The sequence below is a fragment of the Rhea pennata genome, chromosome 11 (genome assembly GCF_028389875.1).
Source record: "Rhea pennata isolate bPtePen1 chromosome 11, bPtePen1.pri, whole genome shotgun sequence".
Lineage (NCBI taxonomy): Eukaryota > Metazoa > Chordata > Aves > Rheiformes > Rheidae > Rhea > Rhea pennata.
In genome coordinates, this window is record NC_084673.1 from 7,995,061 (window position 1) to 8,018,574 (window position 23,514).

Below are 23,514 nucleotides of genomic sequence, written 5' to 3' on the forward strand. Positions count from 1 at the left end.
TTTTTTCCTGCTATTACTCAGTTACTCCAAAGCAATGCATGAATCTTTCACATAATATGCCTGGAAACTCTATTATAACCATTGAAGAGGAAGAGGCCTTCAACCAGATTTCGAGAAAGTCAAAAGGAAGATTAAATACTTTTATTTTCCATTCTAATATGTCTTCTAGAAAGCGTGACTATTTGCTTTCTAACTCCTATCAGTTGGTAGTTTATATATAGTTGAGGGCAGACTTTTACCTAGATATTTGGACAGTGCTAATATGAAGTCTGTTTCCATTAGCTAACTCAGATTAGTATTATCTTCTTCAAGACTTCCAAATTTAGATATTCACATTTGAAAAATTAAGCCTTTAATTTATGAAAAAGTAAACATATTGAAATAGCTCATGACAACTATTCCTGTTCTTGACAAGTCTTCACACTGATGTGCTGGCAGACTTACTAATTATAAAAGAATTGGTTATTTGCTCTCAGAAAAAGAACAATTTCAGCTGATTTAAAATGAACAGTTAAGTATATCGTAGTAAAAGCTTTCTAATAAAGTAAACCGTATGCACTAAAATTATGCTTTAAAATCAGATGTTATTATATTGAAAGTCCTTATGGTTACTTGATAAATTCAGACAGCTACTGGCAAAATAGAGATCTGTGAGCTACAGCTATATGGTAAAAAGCGTATGCAGTGGTATTTCAAAGCAATTTTAATGTTCTCCAGAGATACAATGCAACATTCCCAGCATCTGTTTTTCCTATATACTTCCTACGGTGCAGTCGATTATGGCTCCCAGACAGCTACTAGTAAAGATGACATTAAATCCATTAAAAAGCTTAGCTGCTTAAAATTAAATTCTCTTAAATTCCTTTATTAAAAAAAAACCCACTGCTATCAGCTATGCTGACTGACAATAGTAATATAAGCACCTACATTAGTTTCAAAAATTATATCAGAAATATAGACCTCATCATGAAAGTCTCAGCCTTAGCATCACTGTGTTATTAAAGCTTGATGCTAGACTAACACAATGCAAATGCAGGCATAGTGATTCAGGTTCCAATTTTAACATGTTTTTGTAATAACTTTCAGATAGCACGTATTAGGTGTGCATTAACCAACAGGCATTTTTTTAAAAAACAGAGGGAAATAAGTTTCCACACTATTACTCATTTGTATTGATCAAACTGACATTCAAGTTTGCAAGCTACAGACTTGAAGAGACAATAGTTATCAGTGATGAAAACCAAAGTAATTCTGGAGATGGGCATCTAGTTTCCTGCCACAGGAACAAAACAAAAAACTAATTATAACAGAAGAAATAACAAGAGTGCAAGGGGAAACTAAAATTAGAAGAATCCAAGAATGAAAATATATACATATACACAAATATATGTGCACACACACACAGTTTTACAGTCTTTACTCACCAAAAAAAGAGTTCTAAAGTTGCTCAGATCGCCAAAGAATTCTTCTATGCTTATTGCTTTGGGATCAAAGGTGAAGTATTCTCCCAAGTTTTCATACAATTTAGTCATGTGTTTGTGCATATTAGACAATTTCTCGTATTGGTCTCGAGCACTCTTAGCAAAGCTGTAGGTTTTTGTTAAGGAAAATAGTTGAAATGTAATCAATAGAAAAAATTCAAACAAGTTAGAAAACAAAACAAAACACTCAGGACCTAGTTTAGTGAAATTGGAAAATCTGCTGATACTGTCCTGCCAACAAACTTGCCATTTTTAGGTATTGGATTTTACATGTCTGTGAGTACAATCAACATAAGGAACACACTTCCACTAAATGACCTGTTTCTAATGGTGAAGATTCACCATTAGTAGACTATGCAACTGACTTTACAAAATTTCACAATACCTCAGATATTTTTCTTCTAAAGTGACTGATGTTCGCAGTCTATGAAAAGAGAAGCTGAAAATTATCTTGCTTTAAGAATATGAGTATGATACTCTGTTCTTTCCAAGTGATGTCTATGTCCCTCCTATTACGAGCGCATATTTTACTTGTATCTGACTGCACATAGCTACCAATCTCAAAACAATGCAGCATGAAGCCTGATTTCCCATTGCTTTTATTACAGACGTGTGACTTCTTCACAGAGTATTTAATGCTCGGCCACCCAGCTCAGCTCACATCTTAGGATTCGTGTATTGGATACACTGATTTGGGGCATTCTCTTTCCTCTTTACCTGTTTATCTTCACAGAGCTTGTAAAATGGAGCATCTACACCTCCACCCCAGTTACACAGAATTGATAAACACCTGTGAAAAATGATTAGGAGCAAAAATATAGGGCAACGTAAGCCTTTCTTTCCCTTTACGAAATAAGATTAAAAATGGAACTGTTTTTTTTTTTTTTTTTTTTTTTTTTTGAGAAAAAGCTGTTGTGACATAGAATAAATGTGTTAGAATTCAGGCAGAAACTCTATTTGTTCCTTGATACTGTTAGTTCATTAAAAGTCTATTTTAACTCACAAATTTTATGGAATATATTATCACAGTTGAAAATCAATTATGTCCCCTTGTATCTTTAAATTAGGGTACATTTTTTGGTCAAAGCTGAATTTGTACCAAGGTGTTAGTGGCACAAAAGATGATAAAGCAATGCAAGATGCAAAGATAAGTAATTTCTCTCTTTCAAGCTGGTTTAAAAACAAATTTCTGAAAAACTTACAAGTTCTAAACTAGCAAGAAAGCAAATGCAGCAGGACAGGAAGACATATCTGAAGACAAATCTTACTCTCTGAAGAATGCCCAGATGTTTGTCCATTCCAGCAAAAGTAAAAAGTGGAAGGCATTTTTCAACTACTAAAATGCGCTGCAAAATAAAACACACAAATATCTACTACAAATGGATCCTAAAAGTCATCTCAAACCAAATTCCCACCAATATGAAGTAGGAGAGACAAACAGCCAACACCTTTCTATAAAAAACTGCTAATGATAAACATGTAATGAGCTGCTGTACTGTCAGAAATGAAACACTAAGGGAGTTTACAAGACTAGAAGGATGTTCTCTCTCTCTCATCCTGGAAGAACCAACCAAGCTGTTTTCCCTTCCATGAAATGATACTGTTAAAAGGTCACAGTATATTACACATCTTTATTAGTAGCTAAAGACAATCTAGAAATGAAACAGATTGACTTCCACCCCAGCAGTCATCATTAAAACTTTGGCATTTTAAACAGAAAAGTATCATATTTTTTCTACAGAAAAAAATTATTTTTAGAACAATTTATATATAAATACATAAATGGTTTGAGCTACTAAGCGAAATATTTTTTTTTCCTTAAGGCTAATAAGATTCAATATGCTGTTTTAATTTGTTGTGGGTTGTTTATATCCACAGAGATACGAAGCCACAAATCACTGTAAAAAATAGCTAGGCACACGATTCAACTAGTACTATTGAAACTGAATTGTAGCTGATTAGAGTGTTGTGCTGTACAAATCAAAACCCAAGAACAAAAGATACAAGTTGTTCCCTGAGCTACAAAAAACATGCAGCCTGGCTCCCTGTGGCTTTCATTTGTAATGATTTTCTTCCATGTGGATTCTCTGATACTTAATACAGTAGAGCTCATTCTTCAAGCTTTCCCCATTCTTGAGTCTCTAATTTGAGTCTCTGCCTAGTATCATATTTAGGATTACATAGCATCTTTGAGATCCCTATCTCTCTGCAAATCAACAACCGAGAAACTAATTAGGGGGAATGAGACCTACAGAGGAATCATATAAACCCCTTTTTTTTTCTGGAGATTAGAGTAAAACCAAAAACGATTCTTCAGAAAACAGCTGACAAGTTGCATAATAAAGGAAATCAAGACATTCTATACACAACATCTCTCCGGTGTTTGGAAGCTGTGAAGTACTTAAAAGGCTGTATCATTCCCCAGCTACACGCAAAAGTATCAAGGCTGAAAATACATTTTATCGGAAAGTAACATAATATTTCACTTGGATTTTCCTGCTCTGTAACTAATATGAGGACACCTGAACAGTCATTTAAAAATTCATTCTTAAAAGCAAGCTGGAAAGTTATACATAACATACAGTTTCCTCCTAAGAAACTTACTTGAGTAAGTAATCAGCTCTTTTTCACAACAACCTCAGTAGTGTATTAATAGCATGTATGCCCAGTGATAATCTGAGCTCCATCTTACCAAGGTCTCAAACACAGAGTACATACAAAAAAGACTGCAGGCAAAAGTGGAGGAATCAAAAAAAAAAAAAAAAAAAAAAAAACTCAGATTACAGTAGCCCTACATAAAATATACAAACAGCCTGTCTTTTTATGTTAATTACTGTAACTTACATAGATACTTACTTAGAAGTCTCTTTGGAAAAAGCTTAAACTTGAAGGATTTATTTAATGCAAGATTTATTTTTCCGCTAGCTTACAATGTTCATTTAGAACTCCAAAAAAGAATCCTAATATATAAATATGAAGATTTTGAAATGGTAAGATGCACCTAGATAATAGTTGCACCTAGTTCAAAAATTCCAGTATCTATATTTTCAGTTTACTCAAGTGAATTTTAACCTGCTTGATTAGAATTTCAGGCTTAGACTGTTGAATCAGTCTTCAATGACAATTAGCTGTATACAAAGAAAATTAACATTTAAGAGCAAGAATGCATTAAGTAGGTAATAAAAAGACACACTACTGTATTACTGAACACAGCCTAAAAATTTCTTAGAAAAACATGAAGTGCTTTACAGTCAGACTACTATCTTGAACGTTCATTAAAAAAAATCCCTAAGAAATACCAATGTACATAATTACACAAAAGACATTTATGGTTCCTTTCTCAAAAAAAAAAAAAAAAAAAAAAAAAAAAAAAAAAACAAAAAAAAAAAAACTAAAAAAAACTCTGACATTGTAACATAAAATCATATTAATACTAGAAATAATGGAACAATGTGAAAGAAAGTAGTAAATAAAAACCTTAAAACACAAACAAGACATAACAGAAGCAAGCTTCATTTATTTTAAACTACTAAAATACAGGTATGTGCAAATCTATTAACATACATTTAGTAATCTGTTAACTTTAGCTGCCAAATTTCAGTTCTCCATTAACTCTAGTTTTTGTTTTCTCTTCCTGACAAAAGAGAGGCTGAGAAACTTTCTTGCTTCTTTTTTTTTTTTTTTTTTTTAATTTAGCATTTTTTTTGTTTCCTTTTACATTTGCTCTCAGCTTAAGCTTGCGTCCTATTCTGTGGTTTCATTGACGTTGATGACCATCGTCATCAATGGGAAGAGGGAAAAACAGTTTTTAAATTCCTTAATATATGAGGAATTCCAGATGAGCTTTCCTCTAATTCAGTATTCTTAACTTGAAAATAAAGTACTTAAATACACAAAAAAAATTCACTTGCTCAAAGGCTAGACCTATTACTGTCAACATTTACAAAGAAAATGAAAGCCAACACTGACACTTGGCATTCATCAAAAATGATTAGGGAAGAGCAAAAAGAGCACTAGTAATTTAACTACCATTATAAAAACGCACTGATGTTGCAGTAAAGGAGGTCTCTCGTCAGGGTAATACACTCCCTATCACAAATGCAATTTCAGGGATGTCAGCTGTAGGTTCAACTGCAAGTACGAAGCAGTAAAACAAACTGCTATGGTCTTTGGTACCCCCAGAAGAAGGAAGGATGCATTGAGAGACAAAGAAAGGAAAGGAGTCTGACAAAAGGTTCTTAGATCTTTTCCGTAATGTTTCAAAGGCTGAACAGCAATTCTCTTGACCTGAACTTCCAGCTACTGGTTACAGGAAGCTGAAACAGGTGAAAGCAGCTTTACACTGGGACAGTCTCATTTAATGCGTGTTTCTCAGAAGTTTGTTCTTACACACAAAATAAGTTTTAAGAAAGAGGCAGCTGGCATTATGCTACAGATGGATTTACACCTAATGGAGAGCAAAAACAAAGCACAGGAGAAAGCAAAGGTCCACTGGGAGGAAAGATGCAAGACATTCTCATTTTTAAATATACTCAGCCTAATGAGCAAAGAATCAGAGTACTTACTAAATTATCGAATTAGCACTGTAACGAGAAGGTAAATTATAATCAGTGTAGGATTTCCTAGAAGTCTGGAAAGCAAAACTGCCTAAACTTCATTTATTTAAATATCTGATCTACCTCTTTTTCCATTAAGCTCAGCCTCACTGAACCTTTCAAGGTTTGGGTTTGTTGTTATGCTCTACACAGTGATCCTAATGCACATCACATGAACTGTTCTTGAAAGACAGCACAGTTCACAAAAAGAAATATGAATATGACTTTTGTAGAAGTCCTCTAGAGATTCCTAGTAAACTTGTACAAATCTGCCTTTACAGTGCCAAGGCTCTGCACATTTCTAACTGTTTGCTTCTACAGTGGTATGCTACATTTCACACTGCAGTTGCTTAGATAAAACTCTAGTCAATTCAGTAATCTATGTTTACAATAGGATAATTGTAACGCTTTTTAATGTTAATTGTTAAATTGTTAATAGCAATTAAATGTTAATTGCTAAAGTAATTCACTATTTTTTAAAATAATTCATCTTTGAAACATTTGTTGCATTTTGCCTGTTTTAAACTTCAGATTGTTAAAGCTGCATTGAGGAGTGAAACAAGTCCATGAATGTGAGCTAAATCTTTACATAATGATAAAGCTCCAAGGCTTCATAATCCTAAACAGTGCAATACTGAAAATATATATGTCAAAATGTATTCTTTCGTGCTTTGCTGAATTTATAATTTGAAATAATTTATTATTCTGGTAGTTGCTTCAAACTCTTGAGCACGCCTTTTACTGTTCTGATAATGACAATTTCCATCAGAATGTTCTGCGTCTCAGATAATAGAGTTTAATTATAACTAGCTTATTAAAATTTCCATGAAAAATTGTATGTTTGAATGTTTCTCTCCTGTCCTGAACTGAACTATGGAATTAATGTCAACAGTATTTCAAGTGGGAGGGAATGCAGCTGCATGTCGTAATACCACTTTATTATTCTGAGGACATATATACATACACACACACACTCCATCTCTTTAAAGGGACAGATACATCTGGAAAGCCTCAAGTAACTAACGTACCAACAGTTAACGTCTGGATAAAATTACAGCTTTGGTATAAAATAAACGTATCACAGTGCATAATTCTCACTTGTATAAAACTGCTTTGTCTATTATCTATAGTACGTAGTCTTCTATTTTAGGGAAATGCCTTTGTTGATTATTTTATCATTTGTTCTGTAAATTCTGAATATATTTTTCCATCCATAAAAATTAACCGGGTAGTGGGTTTTTTGGTAAAATGTATCTTCATTTTTACCATAAATTACAGTAATCTATAATTTATTTACAATTTTTAGTCATCTCTTCTCTCCCAATTAATGACACTATCAAGTAAAATAATTTTCTATAAACAAAAGCATAGTCTTGTACAGACATCAAGAATTTTGATATTCTACTTAAAAATGCAAACTTTAATCTGATATTAAAAGCGATACACAACATTTAAAACCCCTTCTTCAATACTAAGTATCTTCGGTTGCACCTAACAGAGATTATTTTATTAATATTGGTAACTACAGTAACATAATCTTTAATAGAAGTAAAGCATCGTCTTGCTTCCCAGCTAAATGTTTTCATGGATAAAAATGGAATGCCATAGTATATTTGGCAACAATGATAACCATGGATGCCAAAGATGGACGAAGCAGAGCAAAACCTCTATAGCCCAGAGTTTTGAACCTCTGATGAGGAGTCTTTCTTCTAAGCACTTTTGCAAGACGCATAAAATCAATTATATTCTATTTTTAACAATAGATACAGGTGACACTAAGAACCAGAATCTAAAGCTAAAGATTTATCTTACTCATTCTAACAACCTGCCAGCAGATTATAGTATAGTCTGGCAGGCATTAATTGGTACCAAATTGAAGCTTATAAAGGGGTCTATAACTTATTGTCAGTTAGCTCAATATATATCATGTTACTGCCAACACTGTTAGAAGATTAATATTTAAATCTGCTGAAAAAATGCCTATTTACAAAGTTGAAAGAAAGCATTGCCTTGGAAGTAAAACCATTGGAGCCCAAAATGAAATAGTGGGGGGAAGGGAAGTAATTATACAGAAAGAATTATGTAAATAATCTTACAACAGCTGATTTTTTGTTTGTATGCCTTTATGATGGATTAGATTAATTGCACAAGAGTGGGATAAAAACTATTTATCACATCACTTATCATAACTATTTAATTTTACTAATAGGAATGTTTGGATTAGCAGGACTGCTTGCAGATTAACCCTATTCATAGGTAGTAGTTGACATCCTCAGCAGTAAGAAATGAGCAACACAAGGAAATGAAGTGTGCATACAATTAATTTCCTTTTGTTCCTAATTTCTAGGCGAGAAATCAGAAAGGAAACAGAAGATCTCACTTCCACAGCAGAAGCTGCACTCATATCTAAAGGAACTTTAGGTATAAAAATTCACAACCTAATTCATATATGGCTTTCTGTGTCTGCAAAGCTGAATCAAGTTTTGAGTTACATCCAAGTTAAGCTTAAAACCAAAAAGAACAAGACTGGTTAATCTGTTCATATATAATTTCAATTTAAAATCTAACATCTCAAATTATTTTTTTCCTCTTTAACCTGGATCGACAATACAACCTCAAGGTATTCAAAGAGCAATTTAAAAAATACATAATTTTTACACACTGTATTTTATCCCAAATAGAGTTACTGTTGTAGTTGCCAGAATCTTCAACACAAGAACTACAGACATCTCATTTTAAAATTATTTGAGTGAACAGTTAATTGTTTCAACATACTTTAATAAAGTTGTTTTTCAATAAAAGGAATTACTCTGTAAGAATTTCATAGGATGTTAGCAATTCAATATAACAAAACAGACCAAATATTTGAACTTATTTGTTTGCACTAGGTTTGATTTATCTTCCAATCGGTACGTAAGTCAACTCATTGTATGACAGTATAAAAACACACAAAAAACCTCACAACCCAAACCCCATGCTTTGAACCATCTGTGAAAACAAAGTCATCATTTGACATCATTACCTAAAATCAAAGCCACAAGTAGACTGCTTGTTAATCTATAGCTATACACTGCTCAGAGAATGAAACATGTTTTCAGGTGTACACGTAACAACTACTAATATTAATGAAATGCACTTTTCTTATAATGATTTCCACTAAGTGTTAAAGCTTTCTAAAATATTTCAGTGGTGCGCACTGCATTCCACAATTTCCAAATTCTTGTCTACTGTTTCAGAGCAGGATTCTGGACCATGAAACAGCCAAGGTAGGTGAAACAGAAGTTTTACCTAGGTAGAAGAGAAAGCTTAATACAGTTCTGTCATCACGTTTAATGAGGGGTGAATCAATGTTCGTAGCTTCTGATCACTAAGCTCATTCCTAATGGAGCATTCTTTGACCCAAACTGGATCCACAAACAGAACTTATTAGCTGAAGACAGAAATACATCTGTACTCATGTACAAGGATAGCTCTAGTTGCATGTGCTATCAATACGTAAGCAGACCCTAACAATTTTGTTGTCCATGCTAATGTCTCTCTATGACTATGCAGAATAAGACAAGACAACACTCTTGGAGCATACACTGATAATTATGAATCACAACTATATATCTGTTCTTTCTTCCTGTAGAAAGCCAGCCTTTTTTTTTTTTGCTGGGGTGGAGGCAGAAATTTTCATTACAATATACTTGATTACCCAAATTAGAATCCAAAGAAATTAAGACCCATAGAAAGAGCACACAAAATAATGTCCTTGTGAAGAGCTTAAAGCTCTTCACTAATAAAACACACATAAAAAGCTCGATGTGAGAATTTGCTTCTTGCTATAAAGCAAACTACTTCATTTTTCTTTTCATTTTGACTGGCTAGCCCAGAAAAAAAAACAATCTCAGTTATGATACAGCAAAGGTGTCTGCTACACTTCCCCATCTCAATTAGACTACATCAGTAGCTGAATAAGTTTTTAACTATTAGAATTGTTAAATATAATTGTATTCAATATGTAGAGTACTTCAATGTGTTTATGAAAATGAAGCACAGATCTATCATAATCATCTACTACAATGCTAGATGTGATCTGATCTTGCAGAATCTTGACTAACTTCTTATGACTGTATTCAAACAGATCTAAATTTCTAATTAGCACAAAGTCTCCAACTTGTCTGTAAAAAGCCACAAAACTTTAATCTTAATAAACACTAGAAAACCTGCCAATATTTACTTACTCCTTGCTTTAAACAATCATACTACCTCCTAATTTTTATGAATTCAAACTTTCCAAAAAATGAAAAAGACCATCAGCTGTTTCTATTGATTCTATATATGCCATTTACTGTGCACAACAGAAATTTTACATCAACATAACTACAATAGTGCCTTTTTATTTATACTTCTGCTAATCAAGAAATGAGGACCAGGGCTCATATCTCTAAAAGTGCCACCGGAACTCTCTAGGCAAAAAAACAATAAATGGAGGCCTATCTTATGAAATCTTTAATTCAGGAAATAAAGGTCCACAGACTCTAAATTGTTTTATATTAGAAAAGTCTGTTTAAAGACTTAAAATATTGATTCAATTTTTTTTTTCCTAGTAGCAAGAAGAAAAGCCTTCAAGTATGAGTACTTGGCACCTCAGACAGTAGCCATAGAAGACAGCATTTAAAAACCCACAATCTAGAGAAAAGGGAAGGTCTTGGATATCTTGAATACAGAAAGTGTGGAAAACTTCAAAGTCAGAGCTAGCTATTAACCTAATAATATTGTTTTTTTTTCAGAGCAAGGCAGTTATAACTTAAAACATAACAGTTTTGTGCAAATTGTAATATGAAAATATTCCAGAAGTCCATACATACATCAAGATAGTGCTATTGGTTTATTTTCGGCGGGGGGGGGGGGGGGGGGGAGTGTGGGGGGATTAAAAATATTTTTAAATGAAGAAAGATTAAAACAATTTCTAAAAACTCTAGAACTCTTGAAAGCAAAACAAATCTTACTGATGCATACTTTAAATGTACTTTTAGAGAATGCAAAACGTCATTCATGAACATACAGTAGGGACTATTTAACTTCATTTATTCTGAAAAGGATGTGAGAGTAGATAAAATAGGGAAAAAGATTATTATACCAGATTAATACTAAAACAGATGTTTGTTTCTGTTTCTGCATGTATCTTTCTGAATATATGTATTGTGTAATCTTCCTACAAGGTCCTTAAACCTTATTAGACCTACAGCATGTACTTGAGCGTGATGATAGCACAAAGAGGTGGCAAGTGACAATAGTGCTAGATCAATGGCTATTAAAAGATGACAGGAAAGAAGAACAGCAAAAAAATAAATTATATAAAAATACTGAAGGATGTAAAGACTACCTCCAGTTTCTTTTTTGCACCTTGGTGATGATTTGCAGGTTATTTTTCTCTACCTTACTATGCTTGATACATGTCCACAGATCTTTGCTCAGATCTTTCCTAATCAGAGATCACATTTAGATAAAGTCAAACATCTAAGAAATCTGAAAAGAAGTCTGTGCACTTAATCCAGGTGCCTATCCAGAATCTTTTAGAATGGAAATGATGTAGCTTTCAACATAATTCTCATTTACAATACCTTGGTGTAAAATTATTTGAAAAATATTAAGAGTAGTATTCTGAAGCTTTTTTAAATTCAGATTTCTCTCATTTTTACTGATGGCAAACAATTAACTATAATCACTAATAATGCATTAAACAGGAAGCAACACAGACATAATAGTTCAGAATATCATCAGACAGAAAATGTTGCAAGAGTAATGGCTTTCTAGTGTACTTTCCCTGGAGAACAATTAGATAAAAATCTGTTTAGATAAATAAAAACAAGGGAAAACAACTAAAATGAAGCTAGTACAAACAAAATGATTCTTCAAAATTTGTTTTGCATATTGTATTCAAATTAATTAAATATGACTATTTTGAGCAGCAAAAAGCACTGACATACGATCTTTTATCAAGAATAAGAATTAGCTATTATATCTCCTCCAGCAAAGCCGCACTAAGGTAGCCACTCCTAGAAATATTATACTAGTTTTGGAAAAGACATTGAGATGCCTTAAACAATAATTACAGCTTTATTTGCCCTAAATCTTTCAGAGAAACTGCAACCATATTCACCTTCTCTTTGATCATGCAGTTTTAACTCACTTCATATGGATTTAATTAACAGAGGTATGTTTGAGCTGTCAAGCTTCAATCAGCAGATGTGATACTTACTTCATCTAGATAAACTTTATTGGTAAGGTGTGGGAAAGCAAAAGAGAAATGGTTCCCTATATTTCTAGGTTTCTTTAACGCAGCATCAGGAAGTCCTTATTTTCTTGCTTTTAAAATTCAGAAAATTTTTCTTCAGATCATATAAGGCTTCAAGATCCTAGACTTTTGAAATCAAACAGAATAAGGTGAATTTTTAGGTCAGCTGATAGACAAATGCAGGAATGAACTTATTTAAACAGTCACAGATATATTTAGTGCACAAACCTGTTGTACTGAAGTGTTCACATATTCGAACACAGAAAAAAGTATCAGTGTCAGAGTGAGTGCACTCTAAACATCTGAATCTTCATTATGCATCTAAGTAATACTTGGAACATTGGTTGCATAATTAAAACCACATATCATATATGAGCTGAGTATTAGGGCCTGAGTCCTTTTCCCCTTCTTCTCTTTCTGGGTACTGCTACCAGAAATATGTAGCTGTAACTTACCGTGTAATTTTTTGCTAGAGACTTACCATGTATGCACACACACAAAGCCTTGCTCTGAAATGATTACAACTAAAACAAAAAAAGGTGGGGAAAGTGATGCAATTCCTCAAATGTATATCATGTTAGCCACAAACACTTCTATTTCTTAGGCAGGTATTTGTAGCCAGACAGAGAAGCAAAGAGCATAATAGCAGCACAATCAGGATATGAAATTAATGTTCCCTGTGTTCAAACACACTGCTTCAAACCGCATGAGTCTGCTTCCTCAGTGACAGCAGTCCTCTCTGAACGGATCTATTTCTTTCTCTTTTAGGAGGAATGGGTAGGTGGGGAAGGGAGACAAAAAGCAGGTTCATGAACAGCAAGACTAATCAAGTCCAATTTTCTATAGAACCATGTTGCGTGGCAGTTTGATTTTGATATCTAACCACCACAGTTTGAGGTACCTCTCACCCCGTGATAAAGCTAGCTTGAGAGGCCCTTCCCTGCCTGCTCCTTTCCACCTCTCTCCTTCCTTTTATCACCTGTTTGATTGTGCTAAAGCGATCACTTGTGGAGTTACTCTATAAAATATATTTGTGAACTCATGTAGATTTATAAAGCAAAACAGAAAAAAAAGGTTTGGGGAAAAAAAAAAAAAAAAAAAAAAAAAAAAAAAAAAAAAACACGATTGTTTCCTTACTATTACCCCACCACTCAACAAGTATCACTCTAGAACTTAAATCCCCAAAACTGAGTTTGGGACAGTTGTGTTTGACAACTCTATTTTTAGTTCAAGAAATGTGTTATCTGCACATTCAGTTGGACTATAAACACAGCAAAACTGCTAAAACAACAACTCAAACTAAAGGAAGAACTTTTAAGTTAAGAGGGAAATCACAATAGTAAAAAGTAGTAATTTATTCCAGAAATATCAAATGAAAATATATCATTCACTATTTTTCCTCCTTCTCTTTGGTTTAAATCTACAGAAACCTGCATCATGGTCACTGATCATTAGCTTTAACACCAAAATTCTAGAAAGGATTTCATTTTATTCAGCACGTCTCTTCTTTATGAAGCACTAGAAATGAACAGAATGGTATAACACATTTACATGTACTTCAAGGCCCTAAAATGCATCCAGTTGTCTTGTCTCTGACAGTATATTCAAACTATTCAAATAAAATATCCATTTTTTTTATACTTTCTTTAAGAAAATCAGGAAAATGGTTGCAAAACTTAGATGTTCCAACTTGGGAAACACATTTTACAGACAGTAAGACAACCTGAAAAAATATCTGTGACAAAGCAAAAGGGGAAAAGAAGAACAGCGGAAAGCAAGCTCTGTACTTACACCCTGAATCTATAAACATAAAGACATTTTATCATAGATTACTTTCCTCAATCACAGAGATTCTGAAACCGCTCTGTTTCTTCCAGGTATTTTTCAACCTGCATGATAATCTAGAAAGTTTCATACTATTTGCATTCCAGGAATTTTTTGTGTGCATTTTCCCTTTAATTTCATATTTTAAAATAAGCATACAGCAATTTAAAAATGGATCTCTAATGAATTATCATTCTAGAGGTACACAGTTCTTTGCCAAAATGTATCTTAGTGATTTGGATAACTTAGTTTAACACAAATTTAAGGATGAAAGCATTGTTTCCCTCAGGAAACTCTTCACAATCAAGAAGTCTTCAGATTTTTCATGTATTTAAAAATAATTTTGTTCCTTTGAATCCCCTGAATAACCACACTTTTCCTCCTATATCATTTTTTGCATGCCTGTACAGATTACTGTCAAAATCACCTACTCTCAACAGTTCGCCAACATATACACTAAACATGCATTTCATCAGCCTTTTGTTTTTTCCCCTTTATTGGGGAAAAATCTTCTCTCAGTCTTACTCAGCACTAGATCTGAAGCATATTCTAGATGTGGTCTCTAAACTGCAGAACAAGAGGGAGCTCCCTCATGTGGTATATCTACATAATCTCAGCCATTATGTAAAAACAAAAATAACCTACAAACATTTCTTACTTAACTTACAGAATCTATATGTCTTAATAAATACAAATCAGAAAAATAAGTAATTTGAAATTCTTAACTGGCACAGACATACCTCTTGCCTATCTTACTCTTCCTCATTCCCAACACTTGTTCAACCTCCTCCTTCCTTTATTTTTCCTGTAACGGAACCTACAGCTAGTATAGCTCCGCTCATAAAATTTATTGCATAGCCCATCATGAAAGAAATCAGTATAACTCCATGTCTCCTTATATCAGGGCTCTTTTTATTTAAGAAAAATGAAGCTTTGGGAGGCGAAATATACTATCATAAAGAAAATTTATGAAGTGTTCTACAAAACAGATTATCAAGTTTTATCGTTGTTATATTGTTTAGTTTAAGTTTATGAAAACCACGCATTTAGTACAGCCTCGTTAAAATCTAAACAATCACTTTCCAAAAGGATTTGTCATTTATTTTATTGATATTAAAGATAATAAAAATGAGCATTAAGCATTAAAACATTACATAGTATTAGGTGATTTTCCAGTATAAACTAGATGAAGGATTATGCCCATATTATCTAATACTTTCTGCATACATACCCAGGTCTCTTGCTATATATAGCTCTAGATGCGTACTTCTCCCTAGTTATAATACCATCCATTTCCTAATTTTCCTTTTACTTCAGCTTAAAACTACCGTTTGTTTTAATCTCAGCTTCCCCATTTCCATTCAAACACAGGTAGAAATATCATTAAAAGAATGGCCTAGCCTTAACCACTGATCTGAAATATAGTAGTATAAACAAAGGTAATGAAGATAATCTTTTTTTCTGCAAGAACTAATCATCTGTAAATAACAAAGAAAGTAGAATTCCAGAGTGTATTAACTGATTATAAGACTTAAAAACAGACAATATGATGCAACCATAAAAAAACAGAAATGCAATCCCAAGGTACATTGTGAAGGCAATCTCACTAGGAGATAGAGAAGTATTAGACTACTGATCCACTGACTGCCCAGCTCAGCTATCACCTGGAACACTGTGTACATTTTTAGCTTGTTTCAAGAAAGATGAATCAAACAAGAAAAATAAGACAGAAAAGATGTATGATGATAAAAGGATTGTTATGAAAAAAAGAAAGCTTAGTGTTTTGAACTTGGCAGAAAGGCATTTTGCAGAAGATTGTTTTTTCTCTAAATTCATCTGGGTGGAGGAGAAAACTAGGAAAGAGAAGAGGTCTTTAAAGAGCAAAATTAAAACAACAACAAATGAGCATCAGCTGACTGATAATCCAGAACACCTGCAAAAGTTCACCATCTGGGAAGAAAAGTTCTGCAATTGTGCTTATAACGGACATAGCTAAGAGCATAGATCAAGGAAGTTTTAAAAGTGAATTCTAATGTGTTTATCAGAAATTTTATGATCCAACTGAAAAAGATGAAGCAACCTTTTTGTTTCATGTTTTCTCAGCTCTATATGCACCTTTGTGCTCTCTTCCCTTGGGGCCCAAACACACAGCTGCCTGTTATATCTGCATTTCTTCTCTACACCATGCCATTTTGCTGTCCTTGCTGTACACAAACTGCAGCATAGATCACAACCTCACCTGCTACTTCACACCTCACATCCTCCAAACCAGCCTACTCCCTCTTCCTGCCATATGTTCTCTAGGATTTCTGCTTCTCAAAGCTTTCCTCTTCAAATTGTTCTTCTATACCTTCACAGATCTACCAGCAGTGAGATCAGCTGATGGGGATGAAACTACAGCATCTGAATTCACCAGCACAAGAAATTCAGCTTCTAACAACTGTAAACACTACTTTAACTACACATACAGAAGTTTAAGTATAAGCATAAGAAGATAAGTAGTATAAGCAACACCCACAGTGCTTTATGCATTGAAACAACTCCCGGGAAGTTCAAGTCAAAAAAAAAAAGGAACAAGTGGAAATAAACAAATCATAAGCCCACGCACTCACCCCCAACTCAATACACAAAGTCATGCCTGAAGCATTGCATGCACTTGTCTCCCCCAGTAATCTACCTTCTATCTAGTCTGCATCCCTAAAAAAAATTCACTGAGGGCCTGTGCCCAAACAGAAAATATATTTCTAACAAAAATAATGTCAAAAATGATGCATAACATTTTTCAAATTGCTCGCCCCGCCTGGCTTGACAAAAAGCACTACTCAACAACTGTGATGGATACTCCCAACCTGACAGTCCTACTTTCAACTCCATATAAGCAAATCTCAAACTTAAAACTTCTCCAGTACATAGCACATACATAAACATAACAGAAAACCCCACTGACCACATACTTAAAAAAAAAAAAAAAAAAAAAAGTATTTCTAGAGAACACAATAAAGAACATTCTCTTAGAAAAATCAAAAGTAGCTAACTTTACTTTAAGAGAAATTGTGAGCATATGATCTGTACTGCATTTTCAAACTGGGCTTCTTGGCTTTTATCATATAGAAAAGAGAAGGTAGTACACAATTCCTCTTTATTAATGAACCATATCCCCATAAATACATTGCTGCATTACTTTTTCAAGAGTCATTATAATTCAGTTGTCCTGACATTTTTATTATCCCTGAGCCATTTTGTATTTGTCACTTGTGTTTTCATTATTTACTGCTTTGTTACCTGTGAATTTAACTGATAAGCTATTTGCCTTCTTTTCCAGACTGTTCATGAAGCTGCTACATGAAAGTGGACTTTAAACCAGTCCCTGAAGTATTTGCCTAATCGCTCACTCTACTAAGTATATTACCAGTTTGTTTATGCCCTTAAGGCAGCCTGTAAGGCTGACCTTGTCTCAAAGCAAATTAATGATTTTCATATAATTAGTCAAACACTGCAACAATGATTTACTAATCTCTTTTGGTTTATATAATATCTTTTCATAAAGGAATAGGCTTCAGTTCATTATCTATTATGCAGATCTGTGTAGAATCCTTCTTTAAAGAATAAATATTAAAATAAAAGAATGTAAAAAAATTCAAGTTTATAGCAAAAGCATAGTGAAGCATCATGTAAATCTCCTATTAGGACAAAAATAAAACACTTGGCATCTTAGCCATATTAGACTTGATCAATTTAAAGTTTTCCAAATTCTATTTCATAGAACCACATGTGTAGTATAACAAATTAAACAATTAACAGAAAAATACCTCAACTTTTGATAGTATGTAATGAAAATTCATTTGATTCATAGTGCATGACAGAAGAGAAAATACTTCATTTCAGTATTCCTCGGGTAAAAAATTATAATATAAAAGACAAAAAGAATTAAAAATCAAAAACACACACTCCACACACATTTATTACACAAATGTTAGCAGCTTCAGTGTGCCAGTAGGGTGACAGCTTGGCAACTGTAAAAAATTTAACATGTTAATAAATGAATGAACATGTTTCATCCAAAATGACTATTATAAAACACTATACAGTAATTCTGAAATTCTAAAATACAGTACTCCCTAGAACTCCCATGAAAATAAAGAAACAAAAGCAACAGTATAATGAAAAATTGGTTGATTTTTTCACTACTTTAGGAATAAATGTAATTGTCAGTATCAACGCTGCCATTTATTGTAAGAAACCAAAAGCAATCCTGACCAGAAAAGGAGATTCATTTGGTCAGGATAATGAAATAACTTATCTTGTTTCAGCAAATTATCTTTGCAAATTAACTTTTTACAAAGATTCACTGCTCTCCTCTGCTTTATACCAGAGTAGACATAGTGGGCTAACATGTTACAGAACAGGCTGCAGGAACAGTGTATCTAACCTTTAACTCACAGTGAGAGGCACTCACCTTCATGACAAGTATCCAGCCATACAACATGTGGCACCAATCATGCAAATATCTCAAAGCAATTTTAGTGAGTTACTATTATTTTTTTCAAAATGAAGTAAAGGGATTAGTAAGTCATAGAATCGGTAAGGTTGGAAGGGACCTCTGGAGATCACCTAGACCAACCTCCCTGCTCAGCAGGGTCACCTACAGCATGTTAGACAGGGTTGCATCCAGGCGGGCCTTGAATATCTCCAGAGAAGGAGACTCCACAACCTCTCTGGGCAACCTGCTCCAGTGCTCCGTCACTCTCACATGCCACAAGGCCAGACTGTCATTTCTCAGTGGACCTAGAATTGAATAGCAACATTTATATCACAACTGTCCGTGAACAACAGTCTCCTTAAAAAAAAGTTACAAAGACAATCCCGAAACTGTAAAACTGCTGCTCTGCACTGAGATCTTCAGAGATATCATACTGTGCCTTAAAATTACAACAGGTCCTGGTCATATTTCTAACCTCCTGGTTATCTAGTTTATAAACTGGTACCTACACCAAGGCTAGTCTGCACAAGCAGATCTTCTCACGTACTGCGGAGATACTCTCTAAAGAGCAAGGAAATAACTTAAGTGCATTTGAGCTCCACAATATCAAATAGCAGGTTATTTTCCATAATGCTGATTGCATAAACATGACTAAACACACCATAAATTGTAATCTGATTTTGAACTTGGCTGGGTCACTTCTTCAATAGGATTCAAAATACTGAGATGCCGTAAGCTTGAATAAGCAATGCAAAAATCGGAAAATAAATCATTGTTTTATTTTGTGCTCTGTAAATGCCCTGAATTTACTGAAAAAGCTGCTAGTTCAGAAAGGAAAAGCAGATTACATGTATGTACTAATTCTTCCTATCTTTTATCACAGTACTTTCAGAAGTGAGATTTTCTGCCCATGCTGATCAAATACGTCAGACCTTTAGAAGTATTTCTCAGAATTACAAGAACGATTGGTTTAATCAAGCGTGTCTTCGTTGCTTTAGCATAGCCATTTAAATATGATGCAAGCGTTCAGAGATAAAAGGTTTTTAAATGTAACCTCTCAAGATAATACACTGCTGCTTTTCATTTCAAAAATGCATTCCAGTGATTCTTTTCATACATTTGGGGCAACAAAATAAACACAAATTTGGGGCATCTACATTTGATGGACGCACTTTCACTTACAGAGCTAGGAAAAATCTCTAATTTGAAATAGAAATGGCACGATTAGTTTTGTTAACAAGTGCATGAACTGAAAACAATTCCTTCTAAGCGACCAAACTCTACACTGGAAAAATAAATAACTAAAATGTATTCATAGTACTTAAGTACATTCTGCTTCAAAAAGTTCCTTGGTACCTGAGCAATTTATATCTTTGGAAATGCACCAGAACACTAAATTCAAAACTACAGAACTTGGATATCAAACAGTCTAATGAGAAAAAGCTAGCCAAAAACAAGCCTACACATTAATCTGTATACTTGTAATTCTAAAGACCAAGAAAAGAAAAAAAAAAAAAACACACACACACAATTTTTTGTAGAGAGCAAAAGACACACAACATAACAGAAGTTACATTTACTGCTTAAAGTGTTTCTAAACACACACTAAGAATGGCTTAGAGAGAAGCAAAATGCATTTGTAGCTTTTTGCTACAAAAGCTGAACAAAAAAGTTTGCATCCACTTGTCATGTTGAAATTTTCCTACCACTAATTGCAGTATTTCTAAACCTTGTCATTCTGACACTGTGGCCTTCATCTCACATCTGGATTCTGAATGGTTCTCCTAGTGCATTTCCTAAATTCTGGAAAAAGAGGGAGGCTTTGGGGGTTTTTCATGACAAGTTTGAGGAAGTCTGGGTATCAAAGTCACCAGAAGCAGCTTTCTAAGAAGAGAAGCTGGATCATCTTTCATGTAATGTGCTGTACTTTGCACAGTGTCCAAGCTGCAGCAATCAGAAATGATATGCAAGTCGTTCAGACCTGAGAATTAAGAATATCAAAATTCCCTGTCATACGCACAGATTAACTACGCATTTAACCAAGTATTTCTTTTTCTGAGCTAAGTCTTGGAGAGAACAGCTAGTATTTTGATCTCCTAAGCTAGGATGAATCTGTCCTGTCCCACTTCCCTCCACCTTACAAACTCACAAGTCCTGTTAAGTCAGGCTCTTCCCTGGTGCTAGCAGATCTTAAGAAACATGCTTTCTGCAGGGTGTTCCTTAGAGTACATTAACTGTAAGCAGAAAGCTCGAATGAACGCTCAGTGCTGAAGGCAGTAGCACGTAAAGCACCCTGATTATATTGTTAAAGTGCAACCACAACCCAATGCTTCATATAAAAGCCATGTCTTTCTGTCCCTTTGTTTTTCACCATATAATACTTCATAATTTTAAGCAACAGTAAGCACTTTTTCACTGCCTTTTTTAGACAACTTAGGTTTTCGCTCTTCGAGGGGGAGAGGGAATAAGAACTAGGCTATTTGAGAAGCAGGTTGGAGAAAAACAAAACAAAAGAAATCAGCAAAACAAAAAAACATCACAGCTGATATTACTGATGTATAAACTTCAGTAAGATAGATTTTTTTTCCCTAAATACTATTCAGGGAAAAAATATTTTATCTGGATATATAATCACGAGTTTCCCCAATACCTCTTTTAGTCAAGGACTGATCTTCCCAATGAAAATATTTTCAAATGTCATTTCTGTAGAATAGCAAGAACACCACCAACAACAAAAACTTTAGATCATAATCAAGTGCCCTTTTGTAAGTTTTTCAAAAGTCAAAAAATAAATGATCAAAAATTCAAAATATTTGAATAAGTTTTTCTCTTCCAACTCCCAAAGAACTCTATATTTAAAAAAATACATTTAAATACAGTCAGGCAAAATAACAGTTATTTCAAAAGTAGGAACAAAAAGGTCCTAGAAATTTTCTCTCGTTTGGATTATTTTTGAGGAGCCTCTGGTTGTGAACAAATTTGGATGTTAATATTCATATTCATGAGGAAATGAAGGCACTAGTGCATTTCAAGTTGTCTGGAAAACAAAATAGGCTTTCCTAAAAATGACATCTCGAAACACTTAAAGTGAAATATTTTTCCGTTACATGCTAGGAGGAAATCCCAAGTGTTAACGGGTGACAAGAGCGGTAATGCCATTAACATTCTTTCAGTACTCTTTGGCAGTGTGTTAATGATGTCCTGCTGCCTGCTCAGTCACTCTGAGAGGGTCGGTGCAGGGGGAAAATCAATCACAGTCAATTCAGGATGCTGAAATTCTGATTCAAAATATGTATTTGTTTCTTCCCTTGTGGCATGCTATAAAAGAATCTGTGGCACAGTGTAGAGAGAACTCTCGGTTGCTGTTTAGTGCACATTAAACATTTTCTGACATTCTCAGTGCACAAAAGCCCCCACACACACTTAAAGTAGACTTTTCCCTAGATCCTTTCTTTACCACTCAAGTAGATCAAGTAAGAAACTAATAAAACTCATGTTTTATTGTGCACCAATAGTAACTATTAGAACATAGCACAGAACTATGAGCACATATTAATATCACTTGAGAAACCTTAGAAGCAGAAGGCTTGATTTATTTTTTTAAGAAAGGATTTTGCTTTAGTGAATGGTGCTCATTTCTGAAAACCAAATTAGTTTACAAGATCACTAGTTTTCTACTTAAGATGAATAAATACTAGTCTAGAAAACTTTATCTTTTGTTCATGGTTCTCTTAATGTTGCAAGTCCACAAAAACAGAAGGTTTTAATAAATTATTTGCATGTTTCCAATGAATCAGTAAAAACAAGCACCACTGTTTGTACATGTCCTTACTATTCACTTGGTGCCAAGGGTCTGGAGAAAGCGACAAGCACTATGTTACAGCATCAGTTTCTAAATACAAATACAACAGAGAGAGAGGCCTTAATGACTACTATGTGACAAAACCTGCTTGGCAGATACAATGCTAACAAGAAGAGAAGTTTCTGCCAGTATGAGAATGAAAGCATTAAGCGAGTTAAAGCTAGAGCTAGCTTAATCCAGCTAGGGACCATCTATAAAAGGACTGCATGTGGCTCATCATCACTTAAACATCCCTGGAGATCCTAAACTAGAAAGGTAGAACATAGGAAGACTATGGCTAGAATGACTACATTTGCAGCAAAATTTTTCTACCCAAGGAGCATTCATAAGTCATCAAGAAAAAGACTTGCTTCCCCAGTATCTTACCTATTATTTGGGCTTATGCTCAACTTGTGCATGGAGGCGTACAAAAATCCAGCTACAGCATTCTGATTCAGACTCCCTGAACCTCGTGCAAAGCTGGAGGAAAAAGCCGGGTTCAATTCTTATGGTGGCCTTGTTCCCTCATTTAAAAAGACATTCCTCTTTCATCCACTCTTCCTATTTGAAAGGGCACAAATAGGAATGAAAACACTGACTAAATTTAGCATGTGTTACAGGACTCATCTGTTGGCATAGGTTTACCTTCTGTTTACTTAGATGACTCGATCTGCTATCATACAAGCAAAGTTGGTTTACTTCAACAGGTATGTTTCCACAAACATTTGAAACTTCCAGTTGTATTTTTAGATTTCAGGAAATGTTGTCCTAGAAGGAATAACTTCAACTATTTTTTAATAATTGATTTTACAACCAAACTGTAATAGATTCTCAGCTGTAGTAACTCAGCAGATGTGATACATGCTCTTGAAAACAAAAGTCAATACTTGCATTATTACTGTTGTAGCCTGGTTGTCTAAATATATTAACAAGATGAGGCTCTTACTAAGCTAAACGACATAGTTGAAAAAAGAGTTTTATTAAGTCTTAATTTAAGGACATATTAGTCC

The 23,514-nt window shown here is 34.0% G+C and overlaps 1 protein-coding gene across 1 annotated transcript in view; it reads right to left on the reverse strand.

The window, feature by feature from the left end:
• The window catches only part of DIAPH2 (diaphanous related formin 2), a 252,358-nt gene that overhangs the window by 98,411 nt on the left and 130,433 nt on the right, over positions 1-23,514 (reverse strand). The window contains exon 25 of the mRNA XM_062584399.1: positions 1,425-1,589. Coding sequence (XP_062440383.1) covers positions 1,425-1,589 — 165 coding nt within the window. The remainder of the gene's footprint in view (positions 1-1,424; positions 1,590-23,514) is intronic.